A 17,204-nucleotide genomic window follows, 5' to 3' on the forward strand; every position below is an offset into this window, starting at 1 on the left:
TATGTTCAGGGTATACGGATTGTTTCAGTGTTCAGCATGTAGAAGCTGTAGAAGCATCAGCTGGGAAGTGCAGGGAGAGTCCATTTGATTTCATGATTTTTCCTCTTTATTTATACCCTGTTCTTCACAACTCTCTATAAATATATATATATGTATATGCTAAATACTGGCTGATGCATCTGCCTCCTGCACTGTACTTCATTATTAGGCTTTTTCTCTCTCTATTCCCTCTCCTTCTTCACATATTCCCCCTCCCCGTCCCCCCCGTCCTTTTTCCCACACACGTTTTGTTTTCCACTTTTCTGGCTCTCTCAACACAAGCTTTCTCCATCTTTCTCTTCTGCTTCTGTCCATCCCACAGTCTCCTAAACAGATCACCAAGCTGCTAACGTTTGCTTTCCAGTTCTGCTCCAAAACTTTGGGTGTTTGATGTGGGATTAAAAATTAGGCAAAATGAGTTTACCCATCCCTGTTTTTTGTTAGACTTCAATTCACAGCGTTACCATCCAGACATTCACAGTAGCCATAAACTGTGTGGTCTTTTTTTCGACCAGACTGCACAGACAGCATGTGAAAACAACTTTTTTCAATGGCAAAAAGTGTTGGGCTTGTAATTTTCTTTCGACTGCACTGAAAAGTAAAACTTGCATCCTTGCTATCAGCTCACTGGCCTTGCCCATCCTCCAGATACAACAAATATTTTTCAGCCATAGGAAGTAGCTGAGCCGATTCTCCCAGAAATAAATTGATTTCAGGCAAGAAGTGGGTCTTCATCATCCCTGGTGTAACTCCCCTGGTGTCAGTGGTGCAGCTGACTTGGTGTTGCCAGCTCTTGTAGTTTAATCACAAGTTGAGTGGCAATTTCGGCTTTTCTTGAAGCGCCAGCTCCCAACGGCATGTGCTGAGGTGGGAATCTCGGCTTTCATGTGCAACCAGACCCGAGTTTCATGCGAGGTTGTAGCAAAACAGCAGAGACACGTAACCTTCAAAGCTCAGAAACCAGAAAGCAGATCAACTCCAAATCCACCTTTCTCTTGGCTCTTTTTTAGTCTCTTGATTTTTGAGATTTCCCCCCCACCCCCAGCCTGACTTGTGACCTTTGAACACTTCAGATTGGCAATGCTGCTCCCTCCACTGGCATTGGTGGAGTTAGACCAGGGATGAATTTGGCCCAGCACTTGTAGAAGACAGATGTATAACTCTGTTCCTTGCAATGTATTATTTGGTATGATCTGCTGTTCTCTTGGGGGCCAAAAGTAGTGGGTTTTCTTAGAAAAATAGAATTCTATCATCACTTGATACAAAAAATGGTATTTACAGAATTGTTTTCCCCCGTCTTTTGTTATAATTTTTTAGGTGCATCAGAGCTGGGCCCATTTTCAGATCCCAGGCAATTCACAAGCATTTCATCCCTCACTGAGAGCCGCTTCTCCAACCCACGAATGCACTATCCAGCCACCTTTACCTATACACCGCCAGTCACCTCAGGCATGTCACTGGGTATGTCCGCAACCACTCACTACCACACCTATCTACCACCACCCTACCCCGGCTCTTCCCAAAACCAAAGTGGACCTTTCCAGACCAGCAGCACTCCATATCTCTACTATGGCACTTCGTCAGGATCATACCAGTTCCCCATGGTGCCGGGAGGGGACCGCTCCCCCTCCAGGATGCTTCCTCCATGCACCACCACGTCCAACGGCAGCACGCTGTTAAACCCTAACTTGCCCAACCAGAGTGACGGTGTGGAGGCGGATGGCAGCCACAGCAGCTCCCCAACCGTCTTGAATTCTAGTGGCAGAATGGATGAGTCCGTTTGGAGGCCGTACTGAGATTCCTTCTGTAGCCGGCCCGACCTCCGCGAGCCAAAAAAACCCCAAACCAAACAAATGGTCGACTAACTACGAAGTGCCTGGTTTTTGTGTTTTTATTTTTGTTTTTTAAATAGATTTTACCAATATGTGCAACTGCGTAGGTGGGATGATAATGGCCACAAATAACACAAGAGTTACCAACACACCACAACCCATGTTTCAGATCGTGTGGATCAAAGCACATATTTCTTTTTTTCTTGGAACCGTTTTACCTTGTTTTATATTTAAAATGTACTTTTTACACACACACAAAAAAATCATCCCCTCCTTTTTTTTTTTTTTTTTTTGTCTAGAGTGTTGTAATAACTAGTGAGTACTTTTGCCAAGGAGGAGAGAACGGACTCCCCGGCTGTCAGGAGAAACATGGTGATGCAAGGCAAAGGCTGCATTCCCTTTTATTTTTGACAAATAAAAACCTAACCATGAACTCCAGATACAGTTGCAATCATACAACGTATGGGACCCTCTTCACACCCGTAGTACAATTCAACTGGCTTATATTGGTGCACATAAAAAGGAAAGCAAAGCTTGAGTTGCTTCCATTTTGCCATGATACATTCAGATGAAAACAGCTGTCCCAAAAAAAAGCTCGGTCCAAGCCTTGCTGCAGATAGTGGTTGGAACTTCTCTGTGTTCATTGCTTTTTTGGTTTGTTTTTGGGTACTTAAAGAGAACGAGTCTTCAAGTTAGGCTAGACAACCCTGGGGTTTCCTTTTTGCTTTTGTATCTGTTCATTTTGCCTTCGATCAGCCAAAAACCAAAAAGAAAACCAAAACCATTAAAAAATAAAAAACAAAATGTTGTTACTTATGCAAAATACGAAAATGGCAATATATATTACTAGAGCCAAAATGGTATACATAGTATTTGTGTTCGGCTATGTTCTTTTTTATTTTTTTCTTTTTAAATTATAAATGTGTAAAATTTGTGGTTGTTTGCTAACATGAATCATCATATAACTTTAAAAGAATATTTATAATTATTTAATGACATTTGGACCCTTTAAACATTTTTTAATGTAATGATATATTGACTTCGGTCTCTAAAAGTCTTTTTGTTTTGTCTGTTTTGACTTACTACATTTCTGCAATGGTGTAAATCTCAAACCTTTACCCAACTCTCAAAAGCAGTCCCAGTGTGAACCAGTTTACAATGCAACTTAAAAATGACAAAGCCAACCCAAATGCATCCACATCAAATGATTTTGGATGTAAGATCTTTTTCTATAACTTATGAAGGAAATACTGGTTTTGAAATATTTTTATTAGCTCTCTGGTTGCCTTCAACACAGTCTTGCCTTTTAATCAGTAGTTGTGGAGACACTGGAAAAATGGTAGGAAGGATGAAATATTTTCCAGCCTTCCCCTAATTTCTTCTTCTCCCAGGATTTTTTCTCAGAACTGCAAAATTTGAAAATATTCTTATTTTGAATGCTTCATTTTGACAGCATGATTTGAATTTCAACAGTTTGTTGGGGTTTTTTCCCCAAAGAAAAATTAAAACCAGTTTTAAAGCCCATATTTTACAAATACTGAATTGTTAAGTATCTCAGAAATGGGATTAAGGGGGGAACTGGTGAATCTTTTTCCCTCCCCTTGCAATTTCAGCCCATTTGATGGAATAAAAAGGTTCAAAACTTGAGACAGAAACTGCCTGGTAGTGAGTCACCACCCATTAACATTAAATGCTAGAACCATAAGGATGCTGTGTTGACTTTGAAGCTGATGTGGCTGTTGCTGTATTAGAGAGACAAGCACAAGGGCAGCAATACTCACCTCTGCAAACGCTGAAGAGAAAAAGTCACCTTATAAGCCACCCCGGGGATCCCAGGCACAATACAGGGAGAGCAGATTGCGCGTGAAACCCTTAACCAGCCTGTCTGCTGCCAAACTGTACAGTGGAGGGGCCCAAATTTTTCCCAACCCTTGGCTGCTACAGCAAACAGGGAGGTGACGCGGCATCAGCTGGATGTGGTGGGAGCTGAGCTGCCTGCCCCAGGCTATCCCCAAGCAGGTGATGTTAAATCTGGTTTAGTGGGATGCTCAGCACATGTCGATGGGGTTTGCCAGCGCAGCCTCCTTCCGCTGCCTTAGCCATTGCTGTCCGCAGCCTCCTCAGGGGGCTGTCGGCCACCACACCGCTCCTTGGCTGTACTTGGGCTACCACCAGAGTATCTCAGTAGATCAATGGTGGGTATAGCCATACAGAGCTGGACAACACCATCACTGCTCGTTAATAGCGAAGCTGTTAAGTGAGTTGACATTAGTGTGGTACATCCCTCCGATCTGCGTGATGATGTGCTCTTAAAAAAAATTAATAAAGTCTTTGCCTTCTAAAGGTTGTATACCAAGTATGCTTTAAGTATAAGTAAGACACTTTGTTTTTCTTCTAATACTTAGTTTTCCTTCAAAGATGGAAGCTGTAATTGATTCTATTTATTGTTGGTTTGTGGTAGCTTGAAGCATACCACTGTCCATTTATTTGTAACTGTAAAATACGTTTGTTAGTCTCAGCAGCACTTAAAAAGCCAGTGTCTGGTTACACATTTCAGTTTTGTTTTTTGTTTAGTAAGCAAGAGAAAAAGATGTACTGCCAGTGCAAGCTGTTTCCTATTTAAAAAAAGGTACTATATTTGTACATTATTTGTTATTGCTGAGAAGGGCTTTTTAAGGTTTACTGTATGCATATTAAGTAATTTTTAGGGTGCTTTTGTGTTGAAATGTTGTTAAGAGTGGCTGCAGGCAGCAACCCAGATTTTTTTTCTTCTTTTTTTTTTTTTTTTTAAAAAAGACTTTGTTGTAAAATTCAAGCACTTGGTTTTTGTTTCTGGATAAATCCAGCACAGACCAGACTTTTGTTTTGCTCAGTACCGACAGGACTCACTGTGTCCCCACGGCTTTTCAACTGGACCATTTGGGGCAGATGTTGATAATGTTTTCTCTGCCCTGTTGAGGTGCGTGAGCCTGATCCCTGCCCTCAGCTTCCCTGACCATGCAGGCAGGCATCTGGCTCTGCTTGCTTGTGATAGGAAGGAAAGGGTTTTCTAAGGACCTATGGATGGAGGAGCACCAGCTCCTTGACTTTCAGTAGACCCCTGTGCTCCTGAACCGGTACATCAGGCTGGTCATGGAGGGAGTTGTACAGGTTGAGGCAGAGATGCTCACCAAAGCTTTTAGAAAATGCTTCTGAGTTCACTTGCAAATGCTCTTGAATCGGGATTTTCACACCAAAAAAACTTGCCACTAGCACTATGTAGTAAGTCCCATCAGATTATTTGATGTTTTGTGAGGTGCTTAGCATCAACAGAAAGTTTTCTTAAAGATACAACAGCCCTTCCCTTTGGTCAGTGGCAATCTTTGGCGCTGGTCATAGACTGAAAGATTAATGGCGCTTTTTTACTTTCCAGCTCTCTTATCCTACCAAAGATTTACTTCCTGCACAACAGGCATGATGTCCCTTTTGCTGAACGGAGGATTAAATCCTCCTCTCCCTCCTCCTAAGAGTAACCAGATTGGGGTCAGTGGGTCAGGGCGGATGAGTCAAGAAAATTATTTTACCCACAGCATCATTTGTGTGGCGTTTATTGTTCCTTTTAAAGGAGCAGCTGCTGTGTCTGTCTTAGTACGGAACTTTTTGGGCAGCAGTTCCCCGAGCAAAGATTTACCGGTTTCCACAGATACCATCTCCAGTGGGGAAAATTTTGCACTTTCACACTTAGCAAAGCAAAGCTTAGCCCTGTGCCGGGCTGCACGCAGCCAACAAGCCACGAGCAAAAGCCATAATTAAACCTGGATCAGCCATGAGCTCAAAGAAGCCCCATTCTCTGAACCCCTGAATTTCTTGTTGTTTTTGAATAGAATGCATTTCATTTTAACATTTTTGAGATCTTTTTTAGATGTTTGTTTACTTCCATGTTTACAGATAACTCTTTGCTTTTTTTTTTTTATGCAGTACTTTTAAGTATATCAGCCAAACCCATACTTTTACAGTAACTTTTGTTTTAGGTAATATGAGTGACATTCCAGTTTTTTTTGTTGTTGTTAAATATGCTTTACCAGTCTTGAATTTCCGCTGGAACAAAATATTTGTAGCATTTTGTGTAAATACAAGCTTTAATTTTTTTATTTTTTCAAATGCTGTCACCCAAGATTTGCTTCTCATGCACATATTGTACAAACACACTCTGCTTTATGCCACAGATGATGATTGTGGATCAGTTTACTTCAACTTCAAAGGGACTATTTGTATTGTATGTTGCAACTGTAAATTGAATTGTTTGGCATTTTCTCATGATTGTAATATTAATTTGAAGTTTGAATTTCATTTTCAATAAAATGGCTTTTTTTTTTTTGTTAATGTTCTTCCATGCTTCTTTTTCTTCCACTGTCTCCTCTTAGCACCAGGCAGGGTAAAGTAAGTACATAGCAGGACACAGGCCACACTACAGTGCCTTTCGTAGTGGCACCATGAATTCCTGCAGTGCTTAAGTTTCCAATTAAATATTAAAAGCAAATATCCATGCCTGTGGATGATAAAGGGTAACTTCTACATCTGATCTCAAATGTTGCTTCTTCTCCTCAGTCTGCAGACTGTCAAAACCTGTGTTTCTTAGAGGAGAGCACACTGCTCCATTGCTCTTGCTAGATCCTTAACTCTTGAGACTTAACAACTGGCATTAACTGGGACATTCTGGTGCCAGAGCACTGTGGGCAGAGCTTGAACTATAGGGAAAAGCTGGGATAGATTTCCAAACCAGGCAGGAGGGATTGGGCTTTGTGGCGCTTTTCCAGGATGAGGGGATTGCGCTATCCCCACCTCTTCCTGGTCAGACTGGAGGAATGCAGTTACAGATAATCTTGTGATTTGCATGGCCTAAGGCAAGAACAGTTTCCAAGCAGCAAAAGATACACGGAGAGGTAGGGGACTGGAGGAGGAGGCTCTTTTTCTTCCAGCCTAGTGTCAGTGGTAGGAGGAGATGCAGCTAATGAAGGTGAAGTTAAGTTCACCTAAGGCTGTGTGCAGGAGGAGAGGACAGGAGTTGTTTCCAAGCTTGTGCCTGGTTTCATAGTAAGTTCTTATCCTTTTTAGCTATTTCTTGATTTTGCAAAAGAAAAATAGTAGCATAGACAGGCATGGGGTTCTGATCATTTAAAGAAACCTTTAACTTTGAAGTTTAAATGTCTCATACTGATTTTGTGAACTCTGTTGGCTTTACCATGGGCCTACATATTTCTTGTGTGGTAGTTGAAGACTGAGATAATGTTTGGGGGTTTTCAAGGGTGCTTTCATCCCAGCCCGTAATTAGAGTCCTGATTTTAGGGAAGCTTTATCCAAGAGTGAGGAACCAAGAAAATCAATCAGTGCTCTGTGGTATAATTGTTATATAAACTGGGGGGGTGGAGACGGACTTCTGCTACAAACATTAGTGCTTAGACTTTCTGCTGCCCTCTGGTACTAGTCAGAGCACAGACGGATGTTCATTATGCTCTTGCTTTCATGGTCACTTAATTCAGAAATAAACAACTTTTCACCTTTTCGCATGGTCAGGTGGTTGAACAGGGGCCTGGGGAGGTTGTGCCACCTCTGTTCTTGGAGGTTTACAGGACCCAGCTCCTGGGGTAAAGCACAGAGCAACCTGGTCTGCCCTTGGAGCTGAAGCTGCTGGAGCAGAAGGTTGGCCTGGAGATCTCCCATGGTCCCCTCCAAATTATCCTGTGGCCTGGTGAGTCAGGCTAAGAGCTATCTGCTGCAGCTTGTCTAAGCTAAAATCTGTATGACTTTGCAAATAGCATATACTTGGCTAAAACCAGCCTGAATAAAGAGGTTTGACAGGATGAAATTCTTAGGCAGGTTATTGAGGAGTTGCAGTGATCCTTCTATCTTTTGTTGGTTTCTGGAGCGTTTATCTGGGATATGTCCATAAACTAAAATACAAGAAGAACCTCAGCGTGAGGAAGAACTTATTTACATTGATGGTGGCAGAACACTGGAATAAGCTGTCCTGGGGGGTCTTGGAGTCTCCCTCTTTGGAGATGCTCAAAACCCGCCTGGACACGTTCCTGTGTGACATGCCCTAGGTGGCCCTGCCTTGGCAGCGGATTGAACTAGATGATCTCCAGAGGTCCCTTCCAACTCTAATGATTCTGTGATTTCTGTGATCTGTAGCAGACATGGTCAGCACAAGGGTTGGAAAAGCCAAACCATCGCTGATCCAGTACAGCAATTCCCATTGTACATCATGCTAGGTGTGCTTTTAGGTTTTTGATTCATTTACCCTTTTGCAGCTTGAGAATGTGACTCTTGCTCTCTTGCCTTAGTCAGAAACCAACCACTCGTGAGGTAAAATGTCTACCACTGGTCAGGATGTACGACTGCCCAATGAGGGGGCATGTGGAGCAGTGGGGGGTGATCAACCCCAAAGTACTTTTAGGCTTAAAGGCACTTCTTATTAGGGGTGTTGACCATTGTCTTCTCCATCATTTGGTGTCAGTAAATAGCCTCTTGCTTTTGGGTTGTGAAGGTTGAACATCAGCTCTGGATCACTGGAGTCAGGACTTTGTCCCATGCGGTGTACATACAGCAGGCAGCATCTCACACCATCTCTCCCTGTTGGCCTTGGGTTTAACTTTTTCATTTCCTGTGGCTGTAAGCAACCCCAGAGGGGCTCAGGGCAGCCACATGCTGGCAGCCACAGGCCTAGGTTAGCCTTTTTTTGTGACTAAAACAAGCTCTGGGGGAGTCGTGGGGAAGAGAAGGAGCAGGGTCTGACTTCATGGTTCAGCACCAAGTCCTGTGCTGGCACCAAATAAAAACTTCATCAAACCGTTTACTAGGGAAAAAGATGAAATTACCTCAGTTACATGTCTAAGGAATAATACACACCATCCAGTACCATCCTTCTGTGTGGTCAGAAGGAAATTAATTGGTATTTTGGTGTGAAGTGCCTCAGCAACTGCACATGGATAGCCAATGTTCTGCCTAAGTCACAGCAGTGATCTGCAGCCCTTGGGGTCACACACTGGAGCATATATTCGGGGCGGTGGCATGGTGCGTTGTGGGTGACCAGCTTTGCAGCTCAGGCACTCACCACTTGGTTGAATGCTTGCAGAGAACAGCTGAGAACATTATTTGCCAGAAATACTTGTACAGGGTAAATTATAAGCAAAGCCGCTGGAAACCCATCATCTTTGGATAGGTGATGGGAATGACTGTGCTGGCTGAAATACTCAACATCTTGAAAAAAAGAAACTTTAGTATGAGCTTAAAGCAAAATAATAAATGTTTAACATTCACAAGGGCTGTCTTTGGACTTCTGTAAATATAATCCTTCGCCTCTAGAGCTACTGGTGTGGTATCAGTCTGGGATGTATGGAGATGTTCTCATGGGGTCTCTTGGTCATACTTATATGGTCTTGGAGGAGGGGACATTGGCATTTGCCCCTCTGGGAACAGGGAGCTGTTGGCCCCAGTAACTGATAAGACTGTGAGATACAAATAGAACAAAGCCTAAGCTTCCAAAAACATCTGGTGATCTGATGCAGTGCAAACAAAGTAACTTGGAACCTATGACAGCTCAGAATTGAAGTTCTCAGGCCTGCTAATTGCACACAGATTAACTGGGGTATTACGTAGGGTAGATGCAACCTGTGTTTCAAATGTTGAATGTATTACCTAAGTAGCAAGTGGGCTAGGATTTCCCTCACTGAGAATGCAAGCAGACTTGAATTTCCCTCCTGCAGTTTGGGTGAAACAAGAAAATCAAATCCCTATGGTTTTATTTGTAAGAACTTGTAAAGATGAGACCAATTAGCTTTTGTTCTGACCCTGGGTAATTTCAGCATTGTCTGCGATTCTTCAGGCAGCTTTGCACTCCTCGTTTTGTGCCTCAGTTTCCCTAAATATAGAACACAATATTTACTATTTTCCTACTTTGTCAGAGTCTCCCATGGATTCAGTGTTTATAGAGAGCTTTGAACTCTTGTTGTTGTTTAGCACTTTTTACTACACATCTGATGTTTGGTCTCACACCATTGGATAGTGTCCTTTGAAACAGCACATTTCTAAACCACATGTTTAGAAAAATTGACCCAGTTTCCAGACTGCTGATCTGGTCAAAAAACAATGCAGAGTTAAAGCCAAGTTGTGCTGTCTCAACAGATTTACTCGGGATTTGTGGTGGGGCAGGAAGAAACACAAAGATCACTGCAACTCGCGGAGGCAGCCCTTGGCCGCTCAGTCCCTTCAGCTCACTTGGGATAAGCAGCTGGAGCTTGCAGGATGTCCCAACACTTAGAGGAAAGCAAACAACCCATGTTAAAGTTGATATGCTGCAGCAACTTCCCAGTGATTAATGTTTAACACGAGGCCAAATTCAGATGGTGATTACACCAGTAGAGATCAGCTGAAGTCCCTCTATTAATAGCCCTGTGGTTTTGGACACCAGCATTTTTCAACCCATCAATGTGGTGTTACCAATAAAGGTCACCAAAATGCTGGTTGGAAGGGATTTCTGTGGGTCTCCTGGTCCAAGGGAGGCTCAATGCAGGACCAGTGCCATCAGCTCTGCTCAGGATGGCTGTGCCCGGCAAGTTTTGATGTCTTCCAAGCATGGAGGTGGAGCTTGAGCTTCAGAAGAGCATCTCATCCCCATGCTTCTCCTAACACCTAACCCCAACTCCCAAAGTGCAATTGGTGACTTCTCCCCCAGCCTCTGAGTTGGGGTTTTTCCCTGCCTTTGGATTTGGGCACACAGGGTATATTAAGGGTTTAAAACTTTTTTGCACATTTATAGGGGTCCAGTGCTTAGTGACTTCTCCTTTCCATCCCTGCATTTGTATTCGTGCAGGCTGTGACTTTAGAGCACTATCACAAATAAAGTAGGAGCCTGAACACCAAGGCAGTGCCTCACACTCTCCGTCTTGTTTACTTTTTCATTTCCGCAGTTGGAGAAAGAAGCCCTTGGTAGCTGAAAATGATGCTGTTAATCCAAATGCAGTAGGATAGTTTCTCCCAGGAAAGCACAATTTTTATCCTTGCTTCCAGGGTGTTTGAGGCCACTTAGCAAACACCAGGAAATAGGAAGGAAAGGCTGTGGCATAAGGGAAAAAAACCCTAAATAATGCAGACAGACCTCAGGAAGAATCTCTGCCCTTTTATTGACAGTAGTGGTATTCTCCTAACAGAGCAGGATGTTCTCATCTTTTAATAGTAGCCAGGCCAGATGCTGAAGTCTATTCTGCAAATACTGTGTAAGTGAGAAGGAAAACAGCTGATTTTTGTTAAGATGAATATGCTAAGAGAATAAGCCAAAAAAAAAAAAAAAAAGTATGAGAAATCTCCACAGGTCTTTCTTTGCAATGCGTTTGGCAGCTGGATCTCAAAGTCAGGACTGAAAACCCAGTCTGCTTCTGCCCCTTTGCTGATCAGTTGTCGTGTGTCGAGCAGCACTTCCTGCACCACTCAGAGATTTGGAGCAGTGTTGGTGGTGATCTCCCCCTGTACTTTAAAGAGCTGCAAAATCCACAACCTTTGGCTTTCGTGGACCTGTAGAAAGTACCAGCTGATGAGGAATTTCCTCAACTTTCTCCTTGCCATAGAGAATAGCTATATGATGCTTTGGTGCCAGTGATTTAAAATGGCATCTTTGTTCTGGTTTTGTTTTTTTTTTTTACTTTCTCATCTGCCCTCCTTTATTTTCTTAGTCTGTATTATTTGTCTGGAAGAGATTAACTCAAACTACTACATAGAGACAGGACTGTGGTTTTATAAGGCATTGTATTGGGCATTAAGGAAGATGCCTTGTATGCTCCACATAGTACCCCTTCAATCATCTTTTCGCTATGTTCAGCACAAAAACTACATTTCCTTCTGGGCAGGGATCTTTGAAATCACAGTAAAATCACTCATGTTTGTGATGTGCTTATAGGTATTGGATGGAAACTGTTGAAGTAGGGTACATGGTAATGTGGTGGTTTGTATTTCTGTAATGGGCAATGTCCAAGAGAAAAAAGGAACGACTCTGTATCATGTTCAAACATTTTTCTCGTATGCTGAATGGCAGTCCTGGAAAACAGTTCCTAGAAACAGGAAAGAAAAACCATTGTGAAACCATGGGGAGAACTCATCCAATGTTTAGGATTGCCAGCTAATGACTGCAGATAAAGATGTTTACGGAGAACTTGTGCAACCGTTTTCCTTGCCAGTGAGGGAAGGTTTTGTACGTGCTGTTTTAAACCTCCCTGTCTTTCCCTGACCAAGAGGATCTCCCCAATTGCTATTTTTATAACTTTCCAACTAGGAACTCATTTTGGTTGCTCCATTTAACAGGTCTCAGGACATACTTTTCTTTGTGTGCACTGGATTTATGCATAAAAGATACTGCTTGGGGGATGGTCATGTTAAGACTGGCATTTTGCTTAATGTAGACATCTGCCCTGGAGCAGCTCACCAGCTCCTCCATGGCAGAAAATACCAACAGATAACGTGCTGATGACTGCAGTGTCACCTGGTTATTGTCTCTTGCATTTGCTGATCCAAGTTTTTGTGGCACAGAGGAACAGACCCTGTGCCTGCTCTGGGTCAGCAGCACCTGTGGTGAAGGATGGAAAGAGGATCCTCTGCTCATGGCCGAGGACGGTCTAATGGATGGGAACCTCATTGAAAGTTAATTCCCACTCATGACTGAGAGACATAACAAAGTATGTTTTTTGTCAAAGTGTATTCGGTAGAGTATATATGTTTATGTTCATGGTCACTGTTTGTCAGAAAGAGGCAGGAAAGCAGAGGTGTGCAGCTGTTCTATGACCTTCATACTTGGCCGCACTGGAGCGCCTGGCCAATGCTGTCGGCGTGGACAACAGTGAGATCATGAGAAACTGCATGGCCCCATGAGTAACCAATTAGAGATCTGTCACAAAGCTGGTTGTTTTTCTAAGGGTATAGAAGCAGGACCATCTTATAGCTGAATCCGAAGCCTCACCTGTGGGTGAATGCACCACAAAGGGATTTTCCCAATTACCTGAGACTCCTGTCACTGGCTGCAATGAGCATCCTAGCTTTAAATGTGGGCCTAGGTGATGATTCGGGGGTAATTGGTGGTGTATTTCTAATCACTGTTCTCTTTATGCAGTAACGATTTGATGCATTGGTAGTTTTCTCTGTAATTTACTTACGTATTTATCTGTTTTGCTTTATTGTACTTATTTACTATATGTAGAGACATATATACCCAGTTCACATTAGTATGCTTGTTTGCTTTAGTGTGCTTGTTTAATAAACTGTGCGTGTTGTACAGCTACTGTATGGTTGCTTTGTTGCATACCCTGCCTGAGAGCATAACAGGCATGTGCCCTGTGACAGTGCAATTGCTTGTTCAGAAACACCTGCCTGTATCAAACCTCACCATCTGGAGAAGAGAATAAAAGAGAGAGAGAATTTAGGTCATCTGCAGCATGACAAGCTGAGACAGGAACCACAAACCACTGGTACTTGAGCAGATCGTGGTTCAGATGAGATGGCACCGCCCCAGGTCCGTTCAAGTCAAGTTGATGGGGACTCACAAGCATACCCATGGAACTGAGAGGTGAAACCCTATTGGAAATGGATAAATGAATTCATACCATAAACAAAAGTCCTCTCAGAATCCAGTCTCCATGCTCAGACCCTGGTTTTCCTCTGGAAGTAGTAGGATCCTGAAGACACCCACTGTTTCTGCTCCCTGAGGTGTTGAACTTGTAGGGTCAGTGTTCAGATTTTCTATTTGTCTCTTTCTGTCAAAAAGCAAAGCTAAAATCGGACCCAGTTTCTGCTTTAAGGAAGTGTAGACTTGCAGAAGTTGCTGTCAGATTTAATGTCACTATTGGCCCTTTGGCATTGCGGTTGTTAACATAGAATCATAGAATAGTTAGGGCTGGAAAGGACCTTAAGATCATCTAGTTCCAACACCCTGCCATGGGCAGGGACACCTCACGCTAAATCATCTCACCCAAGCCTTTGTCCAACCTAGCCTTGAACACTGCCAGGGGTGGAGCATTCACAACCTCCCTGGGCAACCTATTCCAGTGCCTCACCACCCTAACAGGAAAGAATTTCCTCCTTATATCCAATCTAAACTTCCCCTGTTTAAGTTTTAACCCATTACCCCTTGTCCTATCACTACAATCCCTAATGAAGAGTCCCTCCCCAGCATCCCTATAGGCCCCCTTCAGATACTGGAAGGCTGCTATGAGGTCTCCACGCAGCCTTCTCTTCTCCAGGCTGAACAGCCCCAACTTTCTCAGCTATCTTCATACAGGAGGTGCTCCAGGCCTCTGATCATCCTCGTGGCCCTCCTCTGGACTTGTTCCAACAGATCCATGTCCTTTTTATGTTGAGGACACCAGAACTGCACACAATACTGCAAGTGAAGTCTTACAAGAGCAGAATAAAGGGGCAGGATCACCTCCTTCGACCTACTGGTCACGCTCCTTCTGATGCAGCCCAGGATATAGTTGGCTTTCTGGGCTGCAAGCACACACTGAAGCTGGCTCATGTTCATTTTCTCATCGACCAACACCCCCAAGTCCTTCTCCGCAGGGCTGCTCTGAATCTCTTCTCGGCCCAGCCTGTAGCTGTGCCTGGGATTGATCCGACCCAGGTGTAGAACCTTGCACTTGGCATGGTTAAACTTCATGAGGCTGGCATCAGCCCAGCTCACAAGTGTGTCAAGGTCCCTCTGGATGGCATTCCTTCCCTCCAGAGTATCAACCAAACCACACAGCTTGGTGTCATCAGCAAACTTGCTGAGGATGTGCTCAATCCCACTGTCCATGTCATTGACGAAGATGTTGAACAAGACTGGTCCCAACACCAGTCCCTGAGGGACACCACTTGTTACAGGTCTCCAGCTGGACATAGAGCCATTGACCACAACTCTTTGCTTGCAGCCATCCAGCCAGTTCTTTATCCACCGAGTGGTAGACTTATCACATTGACGTCTCTCCAATTTAAAGACAAGGATGTTGTATGGGACAGTGTTGAACGCTTTGCTCAAGTCCCGGTAGATAACATCAACTGCTCTACTCCTGTCCATCAATTCCATAGCCCCATCATAAAAGGCCACCAAATTGGTCAGGAAGCATTTCCCCTTAGTGAAGCCATGCTAGCTTTCACCAAGCACCTTGTTGATTTTCATGTGCCTTAGCATGCCTTCCAGGAGAATCTGCTCCAAGATTTTGCCAGGCACAGAGGTGAGACTGACTGGTCTGTAATTCCCCGGGTCATCCATTTTCCCCTTCTTGAAAATGTGGGTTATATTTCCCTTTTTCCAGTTGTTGAGAACTTCACCTGACTGCCATGATTTTTCAAATATGATGAACAGTGGCTTGGCAACTTCATTTGATAGATGTTTAAGAGCCAGTTACTTTGGACGAGGGCTGATGTTTTTAAACAAAAAGAGGGGAGATTCAGGCTGGATGTGAGGAGGAAATGTTTTATGATGAGGGGGGTGAAATCCTGGCACAAGTTGCCCAGAGAGGTGATGAATGCACCATCCCTGGAGATACTCAAGGCCAGACTGGTTGTGTTTCTGAAGGGCAACCTGATCTAGTTGGAGATGTCCCTGCTTATTGCAGAGGGGTTGGGCTAGATGACCTTTGAGGGTCCCTTCCGACCCAAACTATTATATGATTTTATGATTCTATGATTAAAATACTATATTCTAATAGTATTATATAACAATAAAAATATATAATAATTATATATAATATATATAATTATATAACAAAACTATATATATAAAATGCTATAAAATTTAAAATATAGATGAAATCTATAATTCTATGATTAAGATACTATGAAAGTATTTTAATTATCTTAAAGTATTTTAATTATAAACCCTTCCTGACCCACAAGATCTGGTATGAGCTTCACTAAGGGATCCATCCCTTTCTTAGGTCTGTAGCCCAAGCCCATCACTGGCGCACACTGGGCTTCTTCCATCCCATTGTGTCCTTTCAGCATCACACAGGCGGTGTGGACCAAAATGAGGGAAAATTATCCCTCACTGCTCAAGGGGCTAGTGCCCCTTGGTCCTCAAGACCCAGCCTATCTTCATATGGGAGGTGCTCCAGTCCCCTGATCATTCTCATGGCCCTTCTCTGGACTTAATGGGTTAAAACTTAAACAGGGGAAGTTTAGATTGGATATAAGGAGGAAACTCTTTCCCGTCAGGGTGGTGAGGCACTGGAATAGGTTGCCCAAGGAGGTTGTGAATGCTCCATCCCTGGCAGTGTTCAGGGCCAGGTTGGACGAGGACTTGGGTGATATGGTTTAGAGCAAGGTGCCCCTGCCCATGGCAGGGGGGTTGGAACTTGATGATCTTAAGGTCCTTTCCAACCCTAACTATTCTATGATTCTATGATTCTATGACAATGTACATTTGACAGTGGAAAGGATATGACTGAAGTTGCAAAGGTGTCCTGCTAGATATGAGAATGACCACAGACCTCAGGCCTTGCAAAATGATCGGTTTTGTGCCACAAGTGCAAATAAGAAATTGAACCTCAAAGACAGAATACGGTAAGCTCAGAAACATACCCACACCCACATACAATGCGAGAAAGGGCTTAATCAAATTTTCAGCTGCCTCCCAGAATGAGAAGTACTTCACTTTGATAATGTTTTCTTTAGCTCATTCTCTTCTCAAGTGTCCAGAAGTGATGGGTACTCAATGAAAGTTGTGTAATGCTTTAGATAGGCATTAGTGAAAATACTGTTATTTAATTTGAATATGATTTGGCCTGTGTATTTACCACCTTATTAAGTCAAGGGTGGGTTTTGCTGTAGTATTGGAAGTGGGTACAAATATATACAGGACAGGGTAGCTAATCTCACTATCAATCCTGCAGTTCCTGGTTTATTTAGGAAAAGTGGTTGTTATTTAGTTACTTCTTTTAGCTTAAAATAGTTGTGGTTTTTTTTTTCCAAGGCTTTTTGTTAAGAAATCTGTGTTTCTTAGTAAATTATGTACCCATTTGTCAATATTTGTGACAAGGCAAATTTCAAATAATTGAAAGGCTGTGATGCCATTTTTCTGGAAAAGGCCAATACTTTGCCACTAATCACATTTCTCCTTAGCAGGTCAATACCAGTCCCAATTAAAAAGAAAAGGGGGTTTGCATTTTTGGGATTCTTTTTTCTGCCACAGCGCTATAGTGTTCTCTCTACTTTGCCCTCTTTAGGTTCACAATAAAAGTTTAAAAACATTACTAGTGAAATATACAAAGGAATCACAGAATCCCAAGGGTTGGAAGGGACCTCAAAAGATCATCTAGTCCAACCCCCCTGCAA

At 43.0% G+C, this 17,204-nt stretch overlaps 1 protein-coding gene across 5 annotated transcripts in view; it reads left to right on the forward strand.

Annotated features, from left to right (window-relative positions):
* Window positions 1-17,204, forward strand: part of RUNX2 (RUNX family transcription factor 2) — a 160,839-nt gene that overhangs the window by 85,317 nt on the left and 58,318 nt on the right. For 2 of the 5 annotated variants that reach the window (XM_061372266.1, XM_061372268.1), the window contains one exon: window positions 1,357-3,344. The exons of the other annotated variants lie outside the window; for them this stretch is intronic. In XM_061372266.1, coding sequence (XP_061228250.1) covers window positions 1,357-1,835 — 479 coding nt within the window. In that variant the 3' untranslated portion in view covers window positions 1,836-3,344. Of the gene's footprint in view, window positions 1-1,356; window positions 3,345-17,204 lie in introns of those variants that run through there. 5 annotated transcript variants of the gene reach the window in all.

The sequence above is a fragment of the Neopsephotus bourkii genome, unplaced genomic scaffold (assembly GCF_033783945.1).
Source record: "Neopsephotus bourkii isolate Nb327-2 ecotype Australia unplaced genomic scaffold, CSIRO-AGI_Nbou_v1 NB_1600, whole genome shotgun sequence".
In the NCBI taxonomy this organism is placed as follows: Eukaryota; Metazoa; Chordata; class Aves; order Psittaciformes; family Psittacidae; genus Neopsephotus; species Neopsephotus bourkii.